The sequence below is a fragment of the Chelon labrosus genome (genome assembly GCF_963514085.1).
Source record: "Chelon labrosus genome assembly, chromosome: 13".
Taxonomy (NCBI): Eukaryota; Metazoa; Chordata; class Actinopteri; order Mugiliformes; family Mugilidae; genus Chelon; species Chelon labrosus.
Genome location: NC_140346.1, coordinates 23,578,292 through 23,603,985, shown reverse-complemented (window position 1 = coordinate 23,603,985; position 25,694 = coordinate 23,578,292). Strand labels below are relative to the sequence as shown.

The 25,694-nt window shown below is 44.8% G+C and overlaps 1 protein-coding gene across 1 annotated transcript in view; it reads left to right on the top strand.

The window, feature by feature from the left end:
• LOC311498455 (protocadherin-16-like) overlaps positions 1–25,372 on the top strand; it is a 76,735-nt gene extending 51,363 nt beyond the window's left edge. The window contains exons 3-21 of the mRNA XM_084559054.1: positions 6,111–6,299; positions 7,049–7,280; positions 7,381–7,617; positions 7,838–8,866; positions 9,706–9,893; positions 9,983–10,079; positions 10,438–10,595; positions 11,977–12,823; positions 16,216–16,455; positions 16,949–17,074; positions 17,216–17,425; positions 17,533–18,399; positions 18,509–18,622; positions 18,707–18,918; positions 19,195–19,346; positions 19,741–19,871; positions 20,166–20,452; positions 20,547–20,688; positions 21,168–25,372. Of these exons, the coding sequence (XP_084415180.1) occupies positions 6,111–6,299; positions 7,049–7,280; positions 7,381–7,617; positions 7,838–8,866; positions 9,706–9,893; positions 9,983–10,079; positions 10,438–10,595; positions 11,977–12,823; positions 16,216–16,455; positions 16,949–17,074; positions 17,216–17,425; positions 17,533–18,399; positions 18,509–18,622; positions 18,707–18,918; positions 19,195–19,346; positions 19,741–19,871; positions 20,166–20,452; positions 20,547–20,688; positions 21,168–23,758 (8,049 nt within the window). The 3' untranslated portion in view covers positions 23,759–25,372. The remainder of the gene's footprint in view (positions 1–6,110; positions 6,300–7,048; positions 7,281–7,380; positions 7,618–7,837; positions 8,867–9,705; positions 9,894–9,982; positions 10,080–10,437; positions 10,596–11,976; positions 12,824–16,215; positions 16,456–16,948; positions 17,075–17,215; positions 17,426–17,532; positions 18,400–18,508; positions 18,623–18,706; positions 18,919–19,194; positions 19,347–19,740; positions 19,872–20,165; positions 20,453–20,546; positions 20,689–21,167) is intronic.
• The last annotated feature ends 322 nt before the right edge of the window (positions 25,373–25,694 follow it).

The window sequence follows — 25,694 nt, the reverse complement described above, 5'->3', positions numbered from 1 at the left end:
AAAAATATCTCCCTCCCAAAATATATTGTTTATCTCCCAGAGGCGGTGAGTTGATTTTATTGTATGTATTGGTCCATCCACCCCATGTATCGTATTTTGTCTGCTTTTTCAAACACTGGCAGCTGATAAGGTGTCTTGGAGACAGTTGGCTGTTGTCTCCTGGCTCCATTAAATTCACTGCAGCTATTAATGGTCCCTAGAGGGGAAATCCTGATGTTTTTGATTACGCCTGATCTTTCCTGCTGCATTACCACCAAGCCAAACATTTGTACTCAAGAAATATCAAAAGCTACAAACTGTTCTCTTTAGCTTTACACAAGTCCTCGCCTATACACAAAACTGGAGGGATACACAGGACAGCGCAGGGCCTACTGTCAAAGAGAGCTTTATCATATGTCATGTTAATGTCATGTTCCTTTAACGGTGTGGTATAGTATACAGTGTGCCTTAGGGACACTATCTCTCTCTGGCTTTCTCATTCTGCGTAGACCTGCTTTGTGTATAAATGTGGACTAGCTATGAAACACAACAGAGCCACTGGGATGATACTTGAACAAGTTTCTTTTATCAGCCTCAACAACTTTTGAGATTTCATTACTTTTATCGCACTTGCACAAAGCAGCCAGACATCACAGGACGCAGTTTGGCAGTAGTTAATGTCACCACTTCGCAGACCTTACACACGTCTGAAACTATGCAGTGAAGATTTCAGCTTTTTGTCTCTCGAGTGAGCACCGAAATCTTTCACATATGCTTGGTGCGAGTCCAGACAGCGCTGTCTCTGTCTGTACGGCAAATGTTTGGGGTTTTGATATGTTCGTCAACAACGCGTGGGCTTCTTCCTTCCACCGGGCCGGTGCGGTCTCCGTCCGGGTCTTTGGTGTGGTGCGGGACATGTCGCTGACCTGCCGATCTGCTACTTCAGCGAGCAGCTAAAGAGGCCTTTAGGAGGTCTCCACCTCTCTTTCCTCATCTCCTCAGAAGTGATGCCAGGACAATAGAGAGGGAGAGAGAGGGAGAGAGAGGGAGAGCTGTGTGCACGGCTTCACACCAGCTGTGAAAGCTCAAAGCGTTTCTCAGTCCAGATTTCTACAACTCGCCCCCACGTTTGATTTCTTTGAGCCTACGCTTTCCTCTTTACTGTTTTTTAATGATCTGCACGCCACCTCGTCAGCCCATCACGGGATGCCTCTGATTCCTCTTGGGGGGAGTGTTTTTATAACAAGCCCAACTGGTCACTGGTCTGTGTAAAAGTCGTTAAAAGTATGTTTGATCGTTTGGAGTCATTGAATTCAGAAGCTGCTACTTCCAGTGAAATTGCGTCTGGGTCTGATACAACTCTTTTTGGGTTGACATAAATTTCGACATCAAAGCGCCCCGTCATAAATATGAAGGCTAAAATCACTCTAGAGGCTGGAGTTTTCGGTTGCCTTGCGTTTTATAAACCTCCACCGTTCATTAAACAAGGTCTGAGGTCTCAGGACAGATCTGTGCCTGTTCCTCTCTGCCTCTGCAACTTAATCACTTCTTTAAAGCAACATCAGCTGTCTGGTCATGCATATGGAAGCAACGGCACTCAGGATAAAAGAGCTGAGTCATAAGTTCGAGCTTTAGGAAACGTCTTCCAGTATGTTCCGAAAATTGTTATATGCCGCAAAGAAGTTCGAATTTGTTTTATTTTGGCTCGGTCACAGTAGCTGCTGCTGCTTTCGTCTGGGCTCGGTTTGTTTGCAGAGAGAATGCAAAAAAACATTTTGATGTCATCAGAGTCCGGAGCTAACTCGCTCTTGCTCTTTTTGCGCCACAGACATCACACAGCTCTCATGTGCAATCACTTTATCCCCAGTGTATTTGTGTTTGTATTTTTGCCTACGCATGTAAGGTACACTCATAGGACTTGTGCACGCAGAGCTTGATTGATGTGTGCGATAATTTCCCAGTTGGCAAACATTTACATGCGCACTCCGTCATTTGCGGCCTGTTTGGATTGGCAGAGGTGCGGCCCTGATTGGCTGGTTTCACTGAGGACTACGTGAGATGGATTTGTTTGACTGGGCACTCTAAAATACGAGGAGCATGATTAAAAACTCCATCGCCTTCGTTTCACCCCTTCTTGGCCTCAATGGTTTCGGCTTTGCATCATTCATTTACGCACAGGTTTTTGCACTACTTCTTTTCACAGGCGGGATTTTTTATTTATTTATATATTTTTTTTTTGCATCTCCGCACAATGACTGTGGAGCAAGAAGCATTAGCTTGGGCAGATAAGGTCACGCTGACACACACGTGCTTGCAGAATCCACAGAAACTGAGGAACAAGAACCAGAAATACGCCGCGGTCTATACGCAGTAATTCTAATCGGACTTTTGGAAATTTTATATCTATAAATAGAAGCCACCCAAATCCAGGCCTTCTTGTCTTCCAGGCCTGGCTTTTTCTCAGACCACATAGGGAAGACACTAGATGGAGCAGAATACTTTGGAGCATCCACAAGCCTCAGGGTCATTATTCCATTTGGACGTATTATACATAAACATACAACGGCATGTTCTTTCTTGTGAATCTTGTTCGGCTCGACTGGACAGTCAGTCAGTCAGTCAGTCAGGAAGTCTCCTCTGGAAGACTCCTGGAATCTGATGGGAGAACCACAAAGTACCCCAGTTATCTTTGGATTTCCCCAGCTTGTTTTACTAAGGGCTCAGCCAAACGTTGCCTTTCCCCTGCTGATAAGACAGCTCCCATCATGCCTCACTCACACACATGAAGTGTAGGGAGAATACTCCTGGCTGCCGCTGATGATCTAAGATTACTCATGCTTTTGAACTTCTAATCCAATAAAAATAGAGTTTGTGTAATACCTTATAAACTGCAGAAGAGAGAGTAAAATGTCAGAGGGAAACTGAAAGAAAGGGCCCTGTCCGTATCCATGTCACTACAACTACACCAAAGTGGTGAGTGTTATTTTTCTACTCCTGGCTGGGGGGAGGATTCCCTCTTATGTCTGGCACATTTAAAATCACTTTCCTGGTTAACTGTGTTGTATAATTTACAGTTAGCATATGTATATGAGGTCACAATGATGAGGCCTCCTCTGGGGCTGGAAAAGATGAAGCGAACCACAAGTGGCAAAAACCACTGAAGTTCCCCTAACGTCCACTTGGGGGATGCCTCCAAAATGAAGTCAATCCTCACTGAGCTCCATGTTCAGTTTCCTAACTTTACAGCAGCGATAAACCAGTTTACAGCTTGGAGCAACAAACTGTTTTGGTCTTTTCTCATTTATGACAACTCTTTGGGGAGTTTATTTTTTATCTAAATCACCTGTTTGAATTGTATCAAGGCTCAAACTTATGCATTAAGTGGCCTTTGGACCGACAGGTGGGTACTGTCACTGTCGCTTGTAGGCCTGAGCTCCACTCATTCATGCTCCACCTCTTTAGCCATTTGCATGTGTGTGAAAATACAGAGGCTTTTACCAACGCTACATACCGTCCATGGTTGTAACCATGATCTACATATGCAACATAAACACCTATACCAGGGGTCTTCAACGTTTTCCAGGCCAAAGACCCCCAAACTGATAGGGAGATGGAGCGGGGACCCCCTACTTATGTATATGTGTATTTAAAGACATTTAAATTTATGGGAAAAAAAATTCAGGACCCCCCTGCAGTACCTCCACGGACTCTCTAGGGGTCGCGGACCCCCTGTTGAAGACCTCTGACGTACACGTTAGTAGTCTTGAAATGAGTGATGGATGACTCTTTGCTTGGACATCGTTGCTGCAGCCTCAAGCTTCAGTTTATCTCTTTGTTCAGGATCTTGTTTCATCCACAGAATCTCATGTATATATGTATTTTTTAATTTTGTTTGATTTTCATGGCCAGGTTTTGACGCCAGAGGCCACTTTTTTGTTATGTTGTCCTCATCTCCAAGGGTTCGCGGTTTGGGGTTTGGCTATTTGTTCTGCTCATTTTTCATTTGCATACGGCCTCCCGTGTCATTTCACATGGTTGGCTGGCAAAATATAATCTCGCGCACAAAAAAGACCCAGTGTTCCAGGAAGATGACACTGATACGCTGCTATTAACCTATAAATAAGAATTGAAATTACAGTCCCTGCAGAATCCAGAATGGACTTTATGCAAATGTGATTATGTGGTTTATTATCTGACAGTATATTCCCCAAAACAGTCCGATGCACTTAACTCACGGAACATATTGCTTGCGTGTTTTCAAATCACATACGGCTCCAAGTATGCTCGCACACAGCAGCAGTGGATTCTCCTCATGTAAATTGATGTCAGTCAGACATTCCACCGTCTCTCTTGAACTTGCTCTTAACAAAAAAAGTCCTGTATCTCTGTTGCACACACTCTAGCACTCAACTTTTCTCAGGCTACTTTTTAAGTTCGGAGGGCAGCCTCAGTTTAGTGTGCACTGTGTGTTCTGTCTGAACAGAATAGAGCGAAAAGAGCCTCAGGTCACGCTCCACCAAAAAGTTTTCTCTGGATTTATTTTTTAATCTTTTTCATACCACAAATAATGCATACGTGTTGGCTTTCTTGATATATTTTTTATGCTTTGTGCGTGGGTGCGAAGGTTTTTATTGAAGGTTGTGACTAAAGCGGAGAGCAACGCGGAGTCTTCTCAAATAACTCGCACATTCAACGCCTGTCACGAACAGGTCAGTCACAAGAGAGGAAATTTGTTCCAGTGGATCTACTGGGAAATATTTGTTGCATATCTGCAGGCTTGTTTTTTTTATTTTATTTTATTTTTTTACAAGACTTAGGTATTCATGCTAAAACACTCCTTCAGCTTTCCCTTGGGCAGACAGACACTCATCACACAACTGTGAATAGAAAATGTATAAAGCCGTGAGGCTGTTATAAATAACTTGTCCCCCTGCAAAATGATAAAATATAATGGTAAGCTGCAGCCTCTGCACATTAAAAGATGGAGTAGCTTTTCTTGTATTGGTCTTGGTTTCCCCTTTCCTCATGTGGTTTATTATTCTTCTCTTTGGCTTGCCTCTCTGCCAGCTTTACAACTCTCTCACTCCTACACACCACTCACCCTCTGTTAGGAGTTACAGTCGTGAGTGTGGGGCATGCTCTCTGCTGCGTCCCCCCGTCTGCCATCTGCTCAGGAAAAGGAGATGGAGGCTGAATTACTGCAGCCAAACGTTCATCACCTCGAATGAATGATTTCCACACACAGTCACACCAATGCCATCTTTTAAAAAAATGGATTCGATGATAAGCACTTTATTTTTCTTGGCACTGTTCCTGAAGCAGGCTTCGTCTTACGCAGAGGCGGCTCCCTGCTGTTGAGCGTTGGAGCTTTTATTTTCTTACAATTAGCATTTTGCTAAAAAGACCCATTTATAAAATGTGGAAGGACAGTTCTAATCAACATGTGAGGCTTAACCTTACTGTAATCTGCCATCTAGAACCAACACTTGCAAGTAATTATACTACAGGTACCCAGGGGCCCGATCTGATTGGTCTGTTTGCCTTGTGCTGTCTTGGGAGATCCTACAGTAATTGAGTCGGCTCCTTGGCTGATGTTCCTGTGAGCTGCTTTTATAGCACCAGTGGTTCTGTCCCCGTGTAGACGTGCAGCATTATTAAAACCAGACCACATGCGGGACATTGCATTAGGGTATAATACGCTGCACTGAAGCGTACTGTGTGGTATCCCGCTGTTGCCCAGCCGTCCCTGTCACTGTCCTTTGCAGACAGACACCACTCCTAAAGCCTGCAATTTTTCCTGCTGGCAGCCTTCCCAGAGCTGTAGAAGTCATCCTCCTTCCTGCCACCCCCCTTCATTCCCTCAGAGCTGCTTTCTGCCAAAGGGCCTGTTTGGCTCATGTTCTGGCTCAGATAAACAACAAAGAACAGGTCCAAAGATGCTTTCAAAGGCACCTGGTACGATGCTCTTGTTTCAGATTGTTTACTGCCATCGCTCTTACATCCCTCTAATAGAAAGTCGATTCGAATTTGGAAACCGCTGAGCTTATCCAGTAACACATTTCCTTTCCAGCTTAATAAATTTTAATTGTAACGCGCAATGTTTAACCAATAGCATGTTTTCCTCTCTGTAGGTGACCGCGACAGATGCAGACGCCGGCTCGTTTGGCTCAATTACCTACTCCCTTGGCTCTGGCATTAACAGTGCCGTTCCCTCTCAGTTCACCATTGGCAAGGAGACTGGCCAGATCTGCACTGGTGCTGTACTGGACAGGGATCAAGGGCCGGCCAGTTTCGACTTTACTGTTACTGCAGTAGACGGGGTAAGCCACTGCCTTTTTGAAAAACATGCTTAATATGAATCCATTGAACCGCGGTGTAATCCCATAAACACACCAGCCGTGCTTTCCTCACGGACAGGAGAGCGAAAACTTGGCAAACTGTGCAAAAAACAGAAAACAACAACAACTTTGGTTTGAATAGTAAAAAAAATAAGTACAAAAATAAAAGTTTGAATAGCTCTCCATGGTAGGTAGACTGCCTTAAAAGTAAGTATAGCATCCTGTTCAGGCTGCCAACAATACTTAAAGAAGAAAAGGTTGAAAATGAAAGAAAATTACTGCGGGCATGTTAAAGCAATCAAATGGAGAAATACCTCAACTGTCAGGCAGTAATATTTTAACAAGTTGGACTGCCGCCTCCCTCGTTTTTGCCACCTGGTCCAAATGAAAAGCCTGCACTATATATTTTTTATTTTTTTTTTGCAAATGAAAAGCCTATGAAACAGACTTGGGTTGCAGCGAGCCTTCTCCCCCTCCACGGGTCATGACATATTGCTCTTTCCCAAGGGAAACTATCAATCTGCGTCCCTGCACGATCTGCTGGGACTATATTTTAGAGACTGTGCCATGCATTGAAATTTCAACCGGGTTTACTGCTTGTTTTTTACCTCCACCATTAATACGGCACACCAGTAATGTGGTCCAAATCCAGGCTTTCAGGTGTGCTTTTTTCTGTGCGTGATTTAATGTACGTGACGCTGTAACAAAAGAGCTTTTTGTTTCCTCTGCAGGGTGGACTAAGCTCAGTAGCCTATGTGAAGGTAGATCTGGTGGACATTAATGATAACAGGCCTGCTTTTTACCCGCTGAGCTATGCTGTTAGTTTGAGCACGCAGAGCGCCCCCGGGACATCTGTTGTCAGAGTGATGGCCTATGACGCAGACTCAGGTGAAAACGGCAGAATTACATACAAAACAATACCCGGAGGGGCCTCACCGTACTTTACTCTCAACAAAGACACAGGTAGGAACAGCTGTTTTTCCTGCTGTTACTTGGTAACAATTCACAATGATCCTTTTATGATCATTTATCATAATTGTCTGATTTTAATATCTTTCTGCAGGCGTCATCTCCCTGTCTCGGTCTGTCTATGGGAAGGCCAATTCTGTCATTCCCATGGTTATCTCCGCTCAGGATGGCGGTGGTCTGGTTGCCTCCGTCAATGCCAGAGTTAATATCAGCGTGGTGGCAGGGCTGGTGGCGCCGCCCGTATTTGAACAGACACAGTACCACTTCACTGTATCAGAGGACGTCCTGCGGGGGACAGTCGTAGGCGCCGTCCAAGCCAGCAGTAAGACAGGTAAAGGGACTACAGACTCTCACTCACCTTTATTAGTCACTCTGTATTGTGCAGAAAAATGTCTCCTTCTTTTATGCACCACTTGTACAAATAGCTGCTGGGCCACTATACGCTCCTAAATCTGAAGTTACATTAATCAAAAACGTACTGTTACTTCATCTTTTAGTGCTGCCTGCTGGGCCGCCAGTGACTGTTTTTTGTAATCGTTTTCTCTTCACAGGCACGTCTAGAGATATCTCCTACACCATCAGCTCCGGGGACCCTGCCGGATACTTTACAGTGGATCCTGACTCCGGGGCCCTAAGGACCAGTCTGCCTCTGGATCATGAAGCCCAATCAACTCTTGATTTGGAGGTGCAGGCCCGCAGTGGCAACCCCCCTGCCTTCGGCCAGACCCGTGTCCACATCACCATCGCAGACATCAACGACAACCCGCCTGTTTTTCTGCCGTCGTCCTCGGAGTCCCTGCTGCTGCCAGAGCACACAGAAATGGGCACAGTGGTGTATCGAGTCCAAGCTGAGGACAGAGACTCTGGAGTGAATGGACTGCTCACCTTTGACCTTTTTTCTCCAAGTGGAATCCAGAGGATCTTCAGCATAGAGCGTAGCACCGGAGAGATCCGATTAGTGGGGAGCCTCAGCTATGAAAGTACTTCCCGTTATGACCTCCAGGTAATTGCCAAGGATAGCGGGGTACCCCAGCTTAGCGCCACCTTCATGCTTGTGGTTCATGTTCAGGCAGAGAACGACCAGGGACCCGTGTTCGACACCCTCACCTACCGCGTGGAACTTAAAGAAGGAACTCCAATAAGCACACGCTTCTTGCAAGTCAGGGCTTTGAACAGAGAAACCCCTGGCTCTGGGCACTTCACTCCCCTGGCGTATCACCTGCGTCCAGACGGAGATGCCGCAGGGTTTGGCATTGTTGCGGAGAGTGGCTGGCTGTTTGTGAAGAGTGCCCTGGACAGGGAAGTCAAGGACATGTATCTTCTAACAGTGTTGGCCAGTGCAGGGCATGGACAGTTAAAGAAGACCGGCAGTGCCACAGTGCGGATTTCAGTGACCGATGAGAACGACAACACTCCTCGGCTCACACAGGAGAGGGTCTTCATGGCTGTGAGGGAGAACCTGCCTCCGGGAACGGGCTTTGGTCACGTGTTGGCCACGGACAGAGACAATGGTCCCAACGGACGCCTCAACTACCGCTTCCTGCACCCTGACCGCCACTTCCAGATAAACACCAACACAGGTTAATTAAACTGAAAGGTTTACGTATTGAGTTTAGTGACGAGGAGATGAATGTTAAAATAATAACATGGATTTCTTAGGTTTACTTCACCAAACTACCAAGTATCTTTCAGTATATCCATGCAAAGCTGCTTGCATAAAGATGAGTTATTTGCAATATTTTGAATGTGAATGACATAGAAAAGACTGTAATGTCATAATTTAATTGGCTGCTGTTGACAGAGGAGCTAGCACAAGAAAAAGAAAGGCAGCATCTGTCAGATTTGAAGAGACAGAAGCATGCCTGACCCAAACATTTGTAATAATCATCTTTATTTTTCTAATAATTAGTCTGCAGAGGCAAAATCTTACAACGCCCACAAATCTAGGCTGTAAAAAAAACAGCATTGCTTTCATATGGGACATTTTTCTTATGGAAAAAAACATAATCAATATTTAGTCAACTCTCCATGTCATCTCTAAAAGATGAGAGGCTACAGTTGCCTCTTCCCCAGCGTCATAAATTAGTCAGATGTCGGTGACAGCAGCACTAAGTGTCTTGCTGGGCTCTAATTGGCCTGCTGAGCCTGTTAGTCTGTGGGTGGAGACTCAGGCTCTGACTTGTGATCAGTTTCTGACTGAGCCGTGAGTCCCTACAGCATCCGCATCAGAATAGCCTCAGTGGATTCTTCCATTTGCGTGTGCACATGTAGGTACATGTGGATCCGCAGACTGTGCATGTCTATTACTTGGGTGTCATTGATCAAAGCCAGCTAGCTCTTAAGTCTCTCATCGTTATTCCAGTGGACTAGTGCCTCCGCATAAAATCCCTCTTCATTCTCATTCGATTCTCTCCCCCAGGTGAGATCAGTACGAGGATGACTTTGGACAGAGAGCAGCAGTCTAGTTACCAGCTGCTGCTGGTGGTGCAGGATGGAGGTTCACCCCCTCGTAGTGCCACGGGGACAGTCTTCATCACTGTCCTGGACGACAACGACAATGACCCCGCTTTTAGCCACAGTCAGTCTGGCAAAAACATCATCGTACAGGTGACGTCACAAGACCAGGAACATAGACAGGATGAAAATTAAGTAATTACACGTGTTTAGTTATATGTATTTTGTTTTTTACCCTGTAGGTGACGGAGGGTCAGTCTTCTGGTGTTGTACTGGGCACACTGCATGCCAAAGACCCTGATGAAGGAGAGAACGGCACTGTATTCTACTCATTGTCAGGTACAACGTGCACAAGAAGTAAAAGTAAAGTTCTCATCCGTGCAAAATGATGATGCATGTATGTGAATGATCTATATGCAGGGGTTCAAGACATGTGAGTAAAGTTATAGTGTCTTATGGAAGGAAACAACGCACATTAGGACACTTGGATGAAAGCTTTTTTATGTATTTTACGGCTTTACTGACTTAACTCTTATTTAATTCATTTTCTTAGTACTTCTTTGTGTGTTTAGTGTACCTGACGTGTGTGCTATAGTGTTATTTTGAATAGCACTATAGCAGATGAATATTTTTCAGCTCTTTGTGTATCTAGCCACCTTCCGTACTTTTTAAAGTTTGGACTCTCTGTTTCTTCAAGGTCCAAGGGCTGAGCGCTTCTCCTTGAATACAAACACCGGCGAGCTGCGTTCGTCATCCCCTCTCAGCCACTCAGAACGGGCTGAGTACACTCTGACAGTGACAGCCACTGACAGAGGACTACCCCCTCGCAGCACCTCCTGTTCCCTCACCATACAGGTCAGACTTCAGCTGGAGCCTAGCCAGCACAAACACCCTCACCACGCACCTATTTAATATCAAAGAATAGACACGGGGCTGAGAGGGTACGTGTCTCTGGGCCCCTTAGACTAACTCCAGACTTATCAGCCTCACTTCTGACAAGGTCCCCTCCCATACCCTCCCCTTTCTTCCCCTGTGAGTTTTCAAAAGGGAAATTTCTATCTGAAATGGAAAAGTGGGTCTGAATCAAATACTCCCAGCTGGCTTGTGATGAGGGCCAGCTGTAGACTACTCTGATCAAGGTCAAACTCAATGACTTCAACACTTTTTTAATACAGTAGCCCTTTCTGCAAAGAGCAGCAGGGCCATACTCTCAGCCTAGAAACACAGCGCTGAAGGTAATTCAAGTTAATATTTAATATAGAACAGAAATGGACACAATGGAACAACCCTGGAAGGAGCGTAGATTTATAGGTTCCAGGAAAATAGAGCTGCCGTATAAACAGCTCCAGCGAGCGCCAGTTCAGTTTTTCCTCCTTTCCAATAACATAAAAATGAAAAATCATAATTATTAGTTAATTGGATTAAACAGTCGAGTGTTGTTCTTTGCCCAGTGACGTATTTCTGTAATTTCCTTTAATCATCTTTTCAGACGAATTTTTTTTTTTTAAATCTGTCAGTGATAGAATGGGACTACACCAATTTATTTTTGGAACTCTCCCTTTCCATCTAATGTGGAACCAATTTACAGCTTGACAACAAACATATCATATTTTCTATTTTTTTTGCTATGAGAACTGTGCTGTAGGACACAAAATGGAGTATCCAGATCACCCCCATCAGGTTGCAAAACACTGAGCAATTTTTGCAGAAAATGTGATCATCACCGCCGCTCTCCCTTTTACAACTGCTTAAATTTTCTCAGTGCATGCTTCTCTCAAATAAAAAAAGAAACATATTTTATTAGAACAACTTGTCAAAGGCTCTTTTCAAAGAAAGAAAGAGAAGTAACGGTGTTGGCTTAAAGCTAGACACGGTACCGGTTCTGTATTCAAACACTCGCAGCCTTTCCTCCTCTGATTATATTACTTTTATCATCTATTACTTTTCCTGACCATGACATAAATTTCAGATTAGGAGTGATTAATGTTAGCAGCCGTGTTATTCAAGTCCATAAAAATCTCTTGTAACTGGTTTCATGTATTCCCAGTGAACACGTAGGCTACGGCACAAGGGAAGTAAGTGGACAAAAATCTGTTTTCGCTTTGCCTAACATCCATGAAATACTTTCATTCAGGACTGAGAAGCTGGCACCGTGCATCTAAATGAAGCATTAGATCGGCAGATATGTTGTTCTACCCTTATACTCACACGGGGTGTTTCTTTCTTCTTATTGCAGGTTGGCAGCGTTAATAGACCTCCTTCTGAGACCAATTCGGTCTCTATATCTTTTAACTCCGTGGAGGAGGCCAAGCCTGGGTCTGTTATCGGCTCAGTTCGCCTTCATGACAGAGGACCCTCAGAGGAAGGCGAGGTGACCTACACGGTGGTGGGGGGTACAGACCGTGATGGGACGTTTGTAGTGGACCGTCTGACGGGAGATGTGTACCTGGCGCGTCCTCTTGACTATGAACGAGATGCACGCTACAACCTGCAAATTGAGGTGGACGACTTTTCTCAGGCTCCTCCTAGCAGCACCCTTGTCCACCTGAACATTGACATAGAAGACAGCAATGACCACACCCCCCAGTTTCCTGAGGACCCCATCACTATTGTCATCTCTGAGAGCATGGAGGCCGACTCTTCTGTCTATACTTTCCAGGCTACAGACAAAGATGGAAGCGGGCCCAACAGCGAGCTGAGTTATTCCATTCTCCACCAGTGGCCCAGCACCCCCGGCCTATTAACCCTCGACTCATCCACTGGGATACTCTCTTTGGGCACAAAACTGGACCATGAAGTCATGTCCAACCTGATTATTGTCGTAAAGGCAACAGATTCTGCTCTCGATGCCAGCCAGAGGCGCTGGGGCTCTGTCACGGCGAGGGTGTACATAACCGATGAGAACGACAATCCGCCCGTGTTCATATCCCCAACAGCTGTCAGCGTGATGGAGGACCAGCCGGTGGGCTTCGTAGCCTTGTATGTCATGGCCAGAGATGCAGACCAAGGAGAGAATGGTAGAGTGACCTACAGGATCCTGTCAGGCAACACTGCAGGGACATTCAGCCTCAACCCTAACACCGGTAAGTCCACACAGTAACTACATGCTTCATGTTGCTAAGCATAAAGTAAGGATTCAGGATTGTATACCTATAAAATAGATATTTAAAGAATAATAAAATGAAATATAATTTAGATTTTTGCACCGTTCATGTTCTGTCTGGTGATAGCCGTGCACAAGTCTGAAGGAACAAGTTATGATATTCTCCAGTGCTAAGTTTTTGCTCTCAGATACAAAAAAGAAGTTTGGCACTGGAATGTTTTTCCATGTCCTGTTTTTTTAGCCACAGGCAGGACATCTGTATTTCTGGCATATGTAGCAAATCTGGCTTTGGGAAGGAGGGAGCCATTCATATACAATCTGAATAAAGCACGCTTTAGTATTAGATATTAAAAAAAAAAAATACACACAATCATTGTGAAGGATAAGGTTTTTCAGACCTTTGATTTAAATTTAACCCCGTTTATTCTTATTTTTAGGGGTCCATGCAACAACGTTGCAGGATCCCTATTGATTTTGTTGTGATTTTTCTTCTTATTATTATTATTATGATCTTATTCTGCTTAGCTAAAAGTGTCTGCCCAGGACAAACTGCAAGGGCGAAAGGCATCAAACTTGGTAACTTGGTAGAAGTCCTAGCATTTCACTTTTCCAAGGTGTCAATACACATGCCTACAGTTAGGTGGCGCTGTATTAAGTCAATTTACGTTTTGGCTCATATCTCGAGAACCGTGTGCCCTAGAAACAAAATTCTTTCTCCCTCTGGTTCCTTACATAGCCCTGATTCTAATGGTTATTTGCCTAACAAATAAAATAAAAATTGCACCTCAAAGCAAAATCAACTCCTTCTAGCCTATTCCTCCAACTCTCACCAAACTTGCCATGTACCATTTATGGACAAAGATAATGAAAAGTTCTCAAAAGAACTTTAGCAGGGTTATTGATTACAAAGTTAATGGCTAATTAATTTTTACGACGTGGCGCAGTATAACTCCAAAGCTAATACTTTGCAAAGTATATACCCTAACTTAATTAAACTTCGTATCACTGATAATAATATGATTCTGTACAAGCACTCCAAATTCTGTGACCCTTGGTCTCTAGGGGGCTCTACAAAAGCAACATTTTGTGTAGACGCCCATCAAGTTGCGTGACATTGCGTCTACAGGGGGCGCTACAGTTGACGCAGAAACATTTCACATGACTTTAAGGCATATAACTTTTGAAGTATTCACCCAGTCCTTATGAAACTTAGCAACTGTCGTTATAACATGCTTGCTTACAATCATGCCAAGTTTCGTGAAATTCGGCCTGTCGGAGGCGCTACAACCACTACATTTTCATGTCACAAACCACCACAGTAAACTGTTTAAAATTTGACAATGATAATCCTCCTTACAAGCCCACTAAGTTTCGTGCAGTACGGTCTATGGGGGGGGGCGGTACTGGTGTCTTATGCCTCTGCATCCCGCTCGGGGATGACTTCGCCACAGCATGGGCCCCTTTATGATCACTTGCGATCATCTATTTTGATCTTATTTTTTATTTACAGCACTTGGTTGGTTAAACCAAATTGAAACATTACCAGTTTAAACAGATCACAAAGATTGTGGTGACCTCTGTTTGGCTTTTTTATGGATGTTTTAAGCTCCTTTAAACTTTAACATTATGACTTTACATTGTATATGCATTTGCCTTTCCATGTGCTTCTTACTACACGTCCCAACACCACATTCACCGAGGCTTTCCTTCAGTAAACACACACATAACCCCTTTAATACTCTGCTTACTTCTAAGGACAGCACTTCTCTTGCTTCACCTTTCATGACTTATTTTTCTCACTTGGAGGCCAGACAGAGCAGCCTGCCAAATATTAAACACACACACGCACACACACATAAGAATGTGGAAGCACACATGCACACACAACAACTCATCATCTGTTATTGTGGATCTATTCCCATGAAAGACCAAAGAACCTCCTGCTCGGGCTTCTGGGAGCCATTAGAGAGGGGATCAGTTACGCATGTTTATGTGTACGCACGTGTGTGTGTGTGTGTGGGCATGCACATGAGTGTTTGTGTGCTTGCATCAGACTCTGTCACTTAGTCAGCACTGACCTTGGGCTATTTGGTCCTGTGGGGCTTTGTTGTGGTGTTTGAGACACGTGTTGGCGTTTGCTCCGCCTCCCCCCTTCAAGTCGCCAGCCAGGATGCCCCCCGGAGCAGCTCGGGGATGGAAACATTCAGGGTCTGTCATGCATGTCACCTCTGTTTCAGCCCAGAATGCGCACTCATCTTGAAGTGTTTTCATGCACGCTGGTTATTTGTTAAAATAATGACGGAGTTAATCCTCCGGGCACCTGGTTTGCTCCTGTTTTGGGGTCAGTGACCAGTGACCTGGGGCCAATTCTCTCACTTTGTTTTCATTACTCTTGCATCAAAGTTAACCACAATAGAAAGAACTATCAAGCTATTATTAGGAATCTATAAAGTCACAGAGTGAGACACATTCTCATCACTCAGTGTCAGAATGCAGGTCATTAATTTCACTTTTGGAGCAAAGGGAGAGTGTGCCGGCGATATGGTGAATTGCTTCTCTCCGAAAAGACAGCACCATTCATTCACATCAAATGTTGATGAATGACCTCGGCATATAGGAAGACAGAAAAGATGGGTTTGTTGTCTGAGCAGCCTCTGCTTGCCCCTGCACTGTCGTCAAAAGAATTAAAATGATCCAAAATAAAAACATTTCCCATTGTTTGTTTTTTTGCCCATGTGTTATCGGTGACCGGGGATACGGCAGGATCACAGGGGAATCAAATTTAGGTTAAAAAAAATTCCAGCATGTAACCTTTACCAGATTAAAAGCTTAGGGGCAAGTTATCTCACTCCCAGCAAGACAAAGTGAAAAAACACACAAAAAGAAGTTAAAAGCAAAACAGGCCTGGCCCTCTCTGCCTTTAACAGTTGCATCTCATTTTAAAGCTTGAAATTGAAATTGAATCAATGCAAGCTCTACCCTCTTAGGGCAGGATAATGAAAAGGCTAGGGTGCCCCTAATTCTTGCGGAGCACGGCAGGCCTGGCTGTTGCGTGTCTAGAATGTGTGTTTACTGCTTCGTTCTCGATGGCTGCGGCATTCTCCAGTGGAAAATCTCGTAAACTGTGGCCAGACCGTTTGGGCTGTTACAGCAGTGGTGGTGGTAGCACACAGGTAGGCAAAAGCTGTATGTGTGGAGCAGATTAACTTTGATTTGGCCCTCACACGGCAACGTTTCACACTTGCCTTTTAAGTAACATGACTACACACAATCATGGAAGGCGGTATGTTTTATTGTCTTTGATAGCATGCTTTCGTGCTGTAGCTGTCATGTGTAAATATAACATTTCGCCCTTGATTCATCTCTCCGCAGGCTCGCTGTCTATTTTCAAACCTCTGGACCGTGAGGAGCAGGACATCTTTAACCTCACGGTGATTTCTGAGGATCATGGGATACCCCAGCACTCGTCCAGCCAGCTGTTGTGTGTACATGTGATTGATGTTAATGATGAGGTGCCCTGGTTTGAGGAGAGCCAATACGAAGCCCAGATCTCTGAGAACCAGCCTCCAGGAACTAGTGTGTTGACAGTGTCCGCCTCTGATCTGGACCAAGGTGAATCATACAGTACAGTGGGCACATAATACATGTAATGTATGTTCATATGACCAAGATATTAAAACACTTTCACTGAATATCACAAGCCGTGACTCATATGCATTGACATATCAAAATGTGCTTATATAATCAGGGCAAACACAATTCCTTTAATTCTTCGCCGTCATGTGCTGAGTATGCGTTCACATTACAGGCGTTAACAGTTGTTTTTAATTGAAGACTACACAGGGAGGCGGGCGTAGGGCTTACAGGGAGGGTGCATTCCCCTGGACTTAGTCAGAAGCACATAAAACAGAAGGATTATAAACTTTCTCCTCAAAAGCGATTAATGAAGTAAACAGGTGAGTTTGCCAGACTGCTTTCTCTTAGCACGCAATCTGGCGTTCACACACCTGAGGGAGGGCTGTCACTGCCAAATGCTTCGGCGGCAAATTGTTCGCAATCCGTTTTTTTTAATCAAAGCATCGGCACTGTGTGTGTTTCTGTGTAGGAACCAATGGGCAGGTGACATATGGTGGTATCTCACAGGACTGTTTCAGCATCAACCCAGCGACAGGTGTCATAACGACCACCAAGCCTCTGGACAGGGAGTTTCAGGACTACTACACTGTGACAGGTACTGCCCTCTGACTGTCCTAGATGCTTTGAGATGCGTAATGCTAAGAGTTGTGATCTGATATTTTACTGAACTGCATAGCATTCGTTTTGCAAGATCACCACTAATGCTGTTTTATGCTTATTTTTTATGTTTCGACAGTTTACGCAAAGGATGGAGGCCTCCCACCCAACTATGCTAAAGCAACAGTGAGGATCAAGGTGCTTGACGTTAATGACAACACTCCTGTCTTTGGACGTCTCTACTACAGCATAGAGGTGCCTGAAAACCTGGAGGCGTCTCCTCTGTTCACTCTCAGAGCCACTGACCCAGATGCAGGGGACAGCGGTGGGATAAGCTACAGGATTTCAGGTGAGAATTGGTTTTGACGTAAAGTATCTTTTGGTTTGGTAAATTAATCAAAGTTGGTGTTTCTGTTTCATTCTTGACAAGCCATTTGTCATTGCTCCCCGTTGTAGCTGGAGATCCATCCGGAGACTTCCGCTTGGACAGAGAGTCAGGCGTGCTGTCCACCTCAAGGCCTCTGGATCGGGAGAAGAGGGCCGGGTACACTCTGACCGTCATAGCTCAGGACCAAGGCCACCCTCCGCTGAGCAGCACAGCCACAGTAGAGGTGGCGGTTCTGGACATCAACGACCACAGCCCCCAGTTTCAGAGCAGCAGCTACACGGCAGACATTTCGGAAGACGTTCCCATTGGTTCGCTGGTGCTAGAGGTGAAAGCCGTTGATCTGGACCAAGGTCCCAACAGCCAGGTGCTCTACTTTCTGAGCCGTGGCTCCCAGAGCATGTTCATCATAGACCAGAACACGGGCCGCATTATCACAGCAGCACCCCTTGACAGAGAGAGAACTGCCTCTTATACCTTTGAGGTGTGGGCCATTGACTCCTCCCCTGCAAACCCGCATAACACCACTGCTCAGGTGACTGTCTACATTCAGGATGTGAATGACAATGCACCCTTCTTCATTCAGGACCCTCTTATTGTTAATATCTCAGCCAGTAGCATATCTAACCGCAGAGTGTTGGCCACCATGAGGGCTGAGGACAAAGACTTCGGAGCTAACGGCTCTGTTTTCTATCGTTTCGCCAACCCTGTGAGGGGCTTCTCCATTAACTCGCTGACCGGAGACATTCAGGCCACAGAGAAGCTGCAGACTCTGACCCAAAGCCAAAGGACTTTGATTGTTCAGGCCATGGACCAAGGAAACCCAGCTCAATCTTCCCTGGGTGTGGTTATCATTTATATCAGGGAACAGATCTACAGGGGGATTCGCTTCTCCCGCACAGCTAGAGATGTCAGTCTGCAAGAGAATGCTGCTAAAGGTTTGAGTGATCTTAATTTGTATATTTTTACTACAAAATTTGGGAAATTCTTATGGAAATGGAAAACTGAAGTGAAAGGTTTCACCATGGCATGTTTTTCTTCTCATAGACACAGTAGTAACACAGACCCAGGCCCAGTACCCCGATGGATCTAAAACCGGTATCAGCTACAGTATTTTCAGTGGAAATAGAATGCAGTCTTTTGGAATAAACCATATTACTGGTGAGTGTGCGGACTGCACCACATACTGCAACACAATATTTTCCAGATCTACAAGGTTAGGTCATTGCTATTTTTGTGAATTAGGTGAAATACGAGTTCAGAGATCTGAAGGACTCGACTTTGAGGAAACCCCAAAACTCCGCCTTGTGGTGAAAGCCGAGACGGCATCCTCCAGCTCCTACATGGCCGTCAACTTAATCCTGCAGGATGTGAATGACAACTTGCCTCGCTTCCAGCTCCAGAACTATGTAGCCTACATTAGAGAGGCACAAGGCTATGATTTTCCCATCATCCAGGTACAGTAGCCTGTCATCCACATGTTTATTATTATTGGCTGTTTTTTGCACGTGAAGTTGCAGTAGAATTTAAAACATCCAAGCTTCAGAAATATGGATAATTTCAGCGCCTAAATTAAATAGCATGTGTTCCCAACTGAGTGTACCGCAAAGTCATGTCCAAATAACCAATTTCTGCGTTCAATATTGCTCACTAGTTCAAGTTACACTTAAACAGCTGTTGCAGATATTTCTGTATTTGTGTTTCCTAAATGGGGTTGGTGGTCATTTCCTCAGGTTGCTGCAGATGACCTGGACCAGGGTCAAAACGGTCAGGTGACCTACTCCATCAGGTCATCTTCCATGAGCGGCCTGTTCAAGATAGACCCAATCACTGGTAGCGTCACCACCGCGGCCATAATGGACAGAGAGATCTGGACGCAAACCAAGTAAGTGTCGCTCTTGAAATCACATGCGGTTTTCATCAGCTCATCTATTACACATGTTAAAGCCTCTGATGTTGCTTGTCATAATGGTCGAGCTAATTCTATGCAAATGCTTGGTCAGTTTCGCTAAAGGTTTAGTTGGATTTTACTGTATCCCTCCTACTTCGGATTAAAAGACTGCTCAGAGCATGGGTACTGTTGTAGAACAAAAGAGAAAAGTGTGAGTGAGTAAAGATTTGCATGGACTTTTTTGGGGAAAAAAAAATAATGAGCAGTATATGGTGTAAAAAAACAAACATAGTCTTAAGATCTATAGCTTGACTTGGTGGCATTGGAGATGAAACGTTAACTCAACCGGGTTCAAAAGTTTTTAAAGACATTCATTTTGTGGCACCAGGCTTGTTGTCACAGCAACAGACCGGGGGACCCCGCGGCTCGCTGGCTCCGCCACCCTGACTGTGATCATCATCGACCTCAACGACAACAGCCCCATGATTCCTCTGCCGCGGAAGATCCGGGTGCCCGAGGGTAAGTCGGCTTCACAGTGGAAGTTACTCAAGTGATCTTATCATAAAGCCTCACATCACACTCCTTGGCAGCTTGCTCAGCAGGACTCAGTGAGAAAAGCCTGACCCTTTTATGAAACAAGTTATTGCCAAGTTCCTCCGTTCATTTCCTGTCTATTAGGTCAAGGCTCTCCAGTACAGCATATTTCTTTATGAAGTGTTTTTTTTTTTTTCTCAGTGTTTCATTTCAGCTGCAAACTAAATGTCTGCCCCTCTTCTTCTCTTGCCTCTCCACTTTATTATCACACACATACAGACACAGCCATTGGCACAGTTATAACCCAGGTGACAGGAAATGATGTGGACTCCGGGCCAGCCCTCTCCTACACCCTGCACCTGGATGCAAACAGCCAAGGCATGTTCGGGATCCATCGTTACGGAGGAGGGGTGTCTTTGACCGGCCCTCTGGACTACGAGGAAAGGACGTGGTACACCCTGACGGTCCGCTCATCCGATTCGAAGCATGAGAGCGAGGCCAACCTCACTGTGCTGGTGGATGATGTGAACGACAATGCCCCCACGTTCACTCATGATTTGTATCAGGTACATTTGCATTTGCACGCCTGCCGTCACACTTGTATATACCACCACTCTGGCAATGGTTATACATGTACATATATATTCTGTTTCTTACCAGGCCACTGTACCAGAGCACATCCCAGCTGGCAGCGCAGTCATCACAGTGACAGCCACTGACCGTGACTCTGGTGACAATGGAAAGATTACCTACAAAGTCATGTCATCAACTAAGGGTGTCTTCTACATCGACCCAAGCAATGGTAAGATTACTGTGTGCACATTTACGCTTGCTTATAACCATTTTCTAACCAGAGCTCCCCTTAATTACACTTCATTAAAAATGTTATCCCCCGAGGCTCTCCTTGGATGCACATTTGGGGTTTGGACATATTTTCAACAGACATTGCAAAATATTTAATTATTTTGTTCATTAAAAGTCATTGAAAAACAGATTTAATGTTATTTGCCTCAGATGTTTTTCCCCGAGATAGCATCTAAAAATAAGTGTGTTATAAATGAGGAATGTTTTTGCCTCGAGCTACGCCGTCTCCGTTTCTCAAATGCGATCCAATTGCCTCCAATAATCTTCGCTCAGACGGCGTGTGCTCAAACATTCTACAGTGTTTACAAATGTAGTTATTTATTTAAATCACTCATTTGCTGTTTGTTTTACAGCTAGCCTGCAACTAGTATGACGAGAGCCGCTATTTTTAAGTTCATTTTCATCGTTTCTTCACAGGTACTCTGTTTGTCCGGCAAAAGACGGAGTTTGATGCTGAGAATCCTTCCATCCTAGTAGTAATAGAGGCACGGGACCAGGGTACTCCGTCCCTTTCATCCGTTGCCACTGTCCAGGTGCAAGTGTCTGATGTCAACGACAACGCCCCCATTTTCCACCAGTCAGAGTACCGAGCCACTGTGTCTGAAGACGGGCTTCCTGGATCAACTGTTCTGACATTAGAAGCCGTGGACGGAGACCTATTCCGGGATAACTGTGGTTTTGATTTTGCCATTGCCAGTGGCAACTCGGGTAATGCTTTCCAGATTGAGAGCAGTGTGCGCTTCTTGGAGGGGCGGGGCTTCCAGACAGTCGGCAGCCTGATCCTGGTGGAGAAGCTGGACTTTGAAGCAGTACCAAGTTATAACCTGACTGTTGTGGTATCAGATCGTGGAGTCCCTCAGCGTAGCTCCAGCGTTCCTATCCTTATCAGTGTTACAGACGCCAATGACAACCCTCCGTCTTTCAGCCGAACAGAGTACAACGTGGTGCTGAGCGAGGGTGCCGCTGTCGGGACTGAGATCATGCATTTGTCTGCAACAGATCCAGACTCTGCTCCCAATGGCGAGGTGCAGTACTCTATAAGCTCAGGGGACGAGACAGAGCTTTTCCAGGTGGACCGCTGGACTGGAGCTTTGAGGCTGCACAGACCTCTGGACAGCAAGACACAGTTGTCCCATACGATTGTTGTCCACGCTACTGACGGTCTAGGGCACTACGCTTTGGCCCCAGTCAGTATCGAGGTGAAGGACATCAATGATAACCGGCCCTTCTTTCCCCTCAAACTAGTAACTGCAAGCATCAGGGAAAACCAACCCCAGAATGCCTTAGTTACCATGCTCCATGCGATTGATTATGACAGAGGTGTTTTTGGACGGCTGAAGTACTACATGCTCGATACCTCTAAAGAGGCAAGAGAAGGCTTCCTCATCAACCAAACATCAGGCGAAGTACGGACTCGCTCTACCTTTGATTTTGAGAAGGTAAACTCCTTCCATTTTGTCGCTCTTGCCATGGACGCTGGTAACTACTCTGCTTCTGTAACGGTACAGGTTTATGTAACAGGGGAGGATGAATATAATCCCGTGTTCACCTCCTCCGAGTTCTCATTCGAAGTGCCTGAGGGAGCAAGGAAAGGTCAAATCATTGGCAAAGTTCAAGCCAGAGATGAGGATGGAGGTGTGGACGGTATTGTTCTCTACTCCTTATCAGATCACTCGCCTTATTTTGAAGTCAATAAATCAACCGGAGCTATTTCCTTAAAGATGGACAGCTACAGTAGACACGTGAGTCGCTCCAAGAGAGAGGTGCGTCTAGTGACGCTGGATGTGACTGCTCATAGCCCTCTGGAGACGTCTCGTGTAGCAGTTGCCAAAGTCACCATAGATGTCACCCATACATCTTTTGGTCTCTCCACAGACATGAATATGCTGCTTATCAGTGTCATTGCAGTGTCCCTCGGGACCATAGTCATACTAATATTAATTGCTGTGGCATTATTTTTTGTTAAATTAAGACGTCAGAAGAAGGCACAAAAAGCGCACGAACGAACAAAAATGTCCGGCACCCTGCTTCACAAACTCGAGGAAACAAAAATAGCAGCAAATGAAATGATTTACCATCAGACCCTCCCTGGATATGCAGCTGATCAGGGCGGCAGCAGCGGGGGTCCGTACACTCGCGGGGGATCCCTGGATCCATCACACTCAAGTGGCCGTGGCTCAGCGGAGGCAGAGGCAGCGGAGGACGATGAGATCAGAATGATTAATGAATATCCTCGAGTGTCAAGTATCTCCTCCTCCATGCAGGAGCGCATCTCTGCCCGTGGCCCGGACTCTGGGATCCAGCAGGACGCTGATCAGCTGTCAGATGTGTCCTGTGAGCCTTCAATAGACTGGTTCAAAGGGAAAAAGCTGGGCAGTGTGAATAGTACTTTATTGGCTGGCCAGGTGCCAGTCTACAGGGACGAAGGGGGTGGATATGTGGGTGTGGGGCGGGGACTCAGCATCTCCCGCCCTAAAGACTATACTTTTCCTGAGGATGGGAAGCCCACTGTGGACGGCTCCCTGACAGCCATTGTGGCCAGTGATGAGGAGCTGAGGGGCAGCTACAACTGGGACTATCTGCTGAACTGGTGTCCCCAGTTCCAACCCTTAGCGAACGTTTTTACCGAAATAGCTCGTTTAAAAGATGAAACGGCTCCTCCTCACCCTCGTAGGTCATTTCATCACAAAGCAAAAGCAGAGTCGAGAATCGACCCCCCGCCTCTCATCACCTCGGTGGCTCACCCCGGGGCCAAAACTGTACCTCCAAAGCCCGCCATAGGGAGGACTTTCCCCCACTTGGGTTCTTTACGAAGGTCTCCCCTCAGCGCCGACGGATCCATCTCCTCAGTCGCCATGTCTCCAAGTTTCTCCCCCTCTCTCTCACCGCTCGCCGCACGTTCTCCGGCAATTACACCCTTCAGTGTCTCACAGGGTCCCTCTGCCTCTGTGATCAGCACAACTGAACATAATTTAGAACACATTGAGGAAGCAGAGCTGAGGATTTAAATTCTCAAGGGCGAATTAAAACTGAGTCGCTGCTGTCCTAAACTTGTTCTACTGTATAACCACAGGGGCTGCAGCCTGAAGTGAGTCAATGGTATTCTGCTTCGTATTCCCTTTCTCTAGGGAGCAAGTACACAAGGTTACACTAAGAAGTCCAAATAGGCGAAGTCGTGGTGCTTTCTGATGTAAAAAAAAACTAAACTACATGACTAACAGGCCAAAATGGACTATGCCTTTGTGTGTCTGTGTGCGTGATTGCGAGTGGGTGTGAAAGAGACGTATTCCTCTGTTGATCAGTGTTAATTTGCACATTTGAATGGAGATTCATACATGATGTCAATATTTTGTAAAAAAAACAAACATTGCCTTTATTTTTATACTTCCACGTGGTTTCTGATGAAAAAAAATGGCATTAAGTGTCGAAGGGTTGTTCAAACCTCAGATTATATTTCTATATTTGTATATTTGTAGCTTGTACTGTATACTTATTTGTACTGTTTGTGGTATTGTAATTCTTAACCTTGTGGTTTTAAATGAAGCTCCTCATTAATGCTTTATGAAGGGGGGATTTTGAGATAATTGTAAATATTTAAAGGAGACCAGACATCCGTGTCTGAACAAATGAAACATCAGTCAGAATGGAGCATTGTGTGATCAGATTTTGAAGAATCCGAGCATTTGATCTCACATCAAAAGGTAATCAGGAATGTGAAACGCTGAAAGGCCGTCTTAGTCCTTAACGCGCATCCCTTCATATTCTGCAAAGGAAAAATCGAACTTGATATCCAGTGATCCTGTCCTTCAGGTTCATTAGCTTTTAATCTCTCACGGCAAGCCTTACTGCTTTTTCACCTGGCATTGTGAAAGTACTTCATTTGAGGGAAAACATTGAGCAGCTATGTGGTAAATGTAATACTGTTTGCTTTATCGGCAGCCTCATCATTCCAGAGAATGTAAGCAGGTCAGTAAAATGTTGTTGTTTTTTTTTTAAAAAGTCCTAATTTCTGTACAAGTTTTGTTCCATAGATTTACTGACAAACTTTAATGAATGTTATTTTCGGACCACATCTCTTTCTTCATTTCAGTAGTGCTATAAAGAATATGTATATGGATTAAAAATAATACTAACAAATGTAACATTTGGTATGATGGAAGTATAAAAAAAACAAAAAGTGTATATTTCTGATTGTTCAAACACCACCAGAGAATGTTTCACTGCTTTTACCCAGATGCCTATGACATAAAACATTCATGACCGTAATTGTGTTTTTTGCCAGCCTTTATAAAATAAAATAACGTGTCGATTTACGTCATTAACTACCTAGTGTCCTTGCTTAATCCCATGACATTATGTATTTTTATTTATCATTAATATAGGCCTCAGATGCTGAGAGGCAAGGATGCTATTTTGACCATGGCCAAATATACATGAACACTACCTATGTGATAGAATCATGGTACCTTGTTGTTTGTATTGTTTTGTATCCATCAGTATTTCCACCACACAGTGGTGTCACAGAAGAAGAAATTCCTCCAGATGTTCACACATATCATACTAGGTTTGTCCAGAGAAATGTTTTGAGCAAAAAGTGCCTGATTAAAGTACTTGTCATCACATTATTGCCTCTGTCACGTCTTTCTCAGCTCCAGATTAATGCTAATATATGCGTGTGGAAACTCCCGAAGATGTTTAAGTTACAGAAGACCGATTCCTTGTAACCACAGGCTTATACCTTGTATGCACTAATAAGCTCGTCCCTGAGGGAATAAGATAAATGGGAATAAATGTGAGGCTCGGCCCAGTTCAATCTCAGCATTACTCCAATCTTAAGAGAAAAAAAATAAATACCTCGACCAATATTTCATTTAATGACGGCCATTAAGTGTTATTTGGAACTTGATAGGCATATGTGATGTAACACAATCACAATACCGTTGC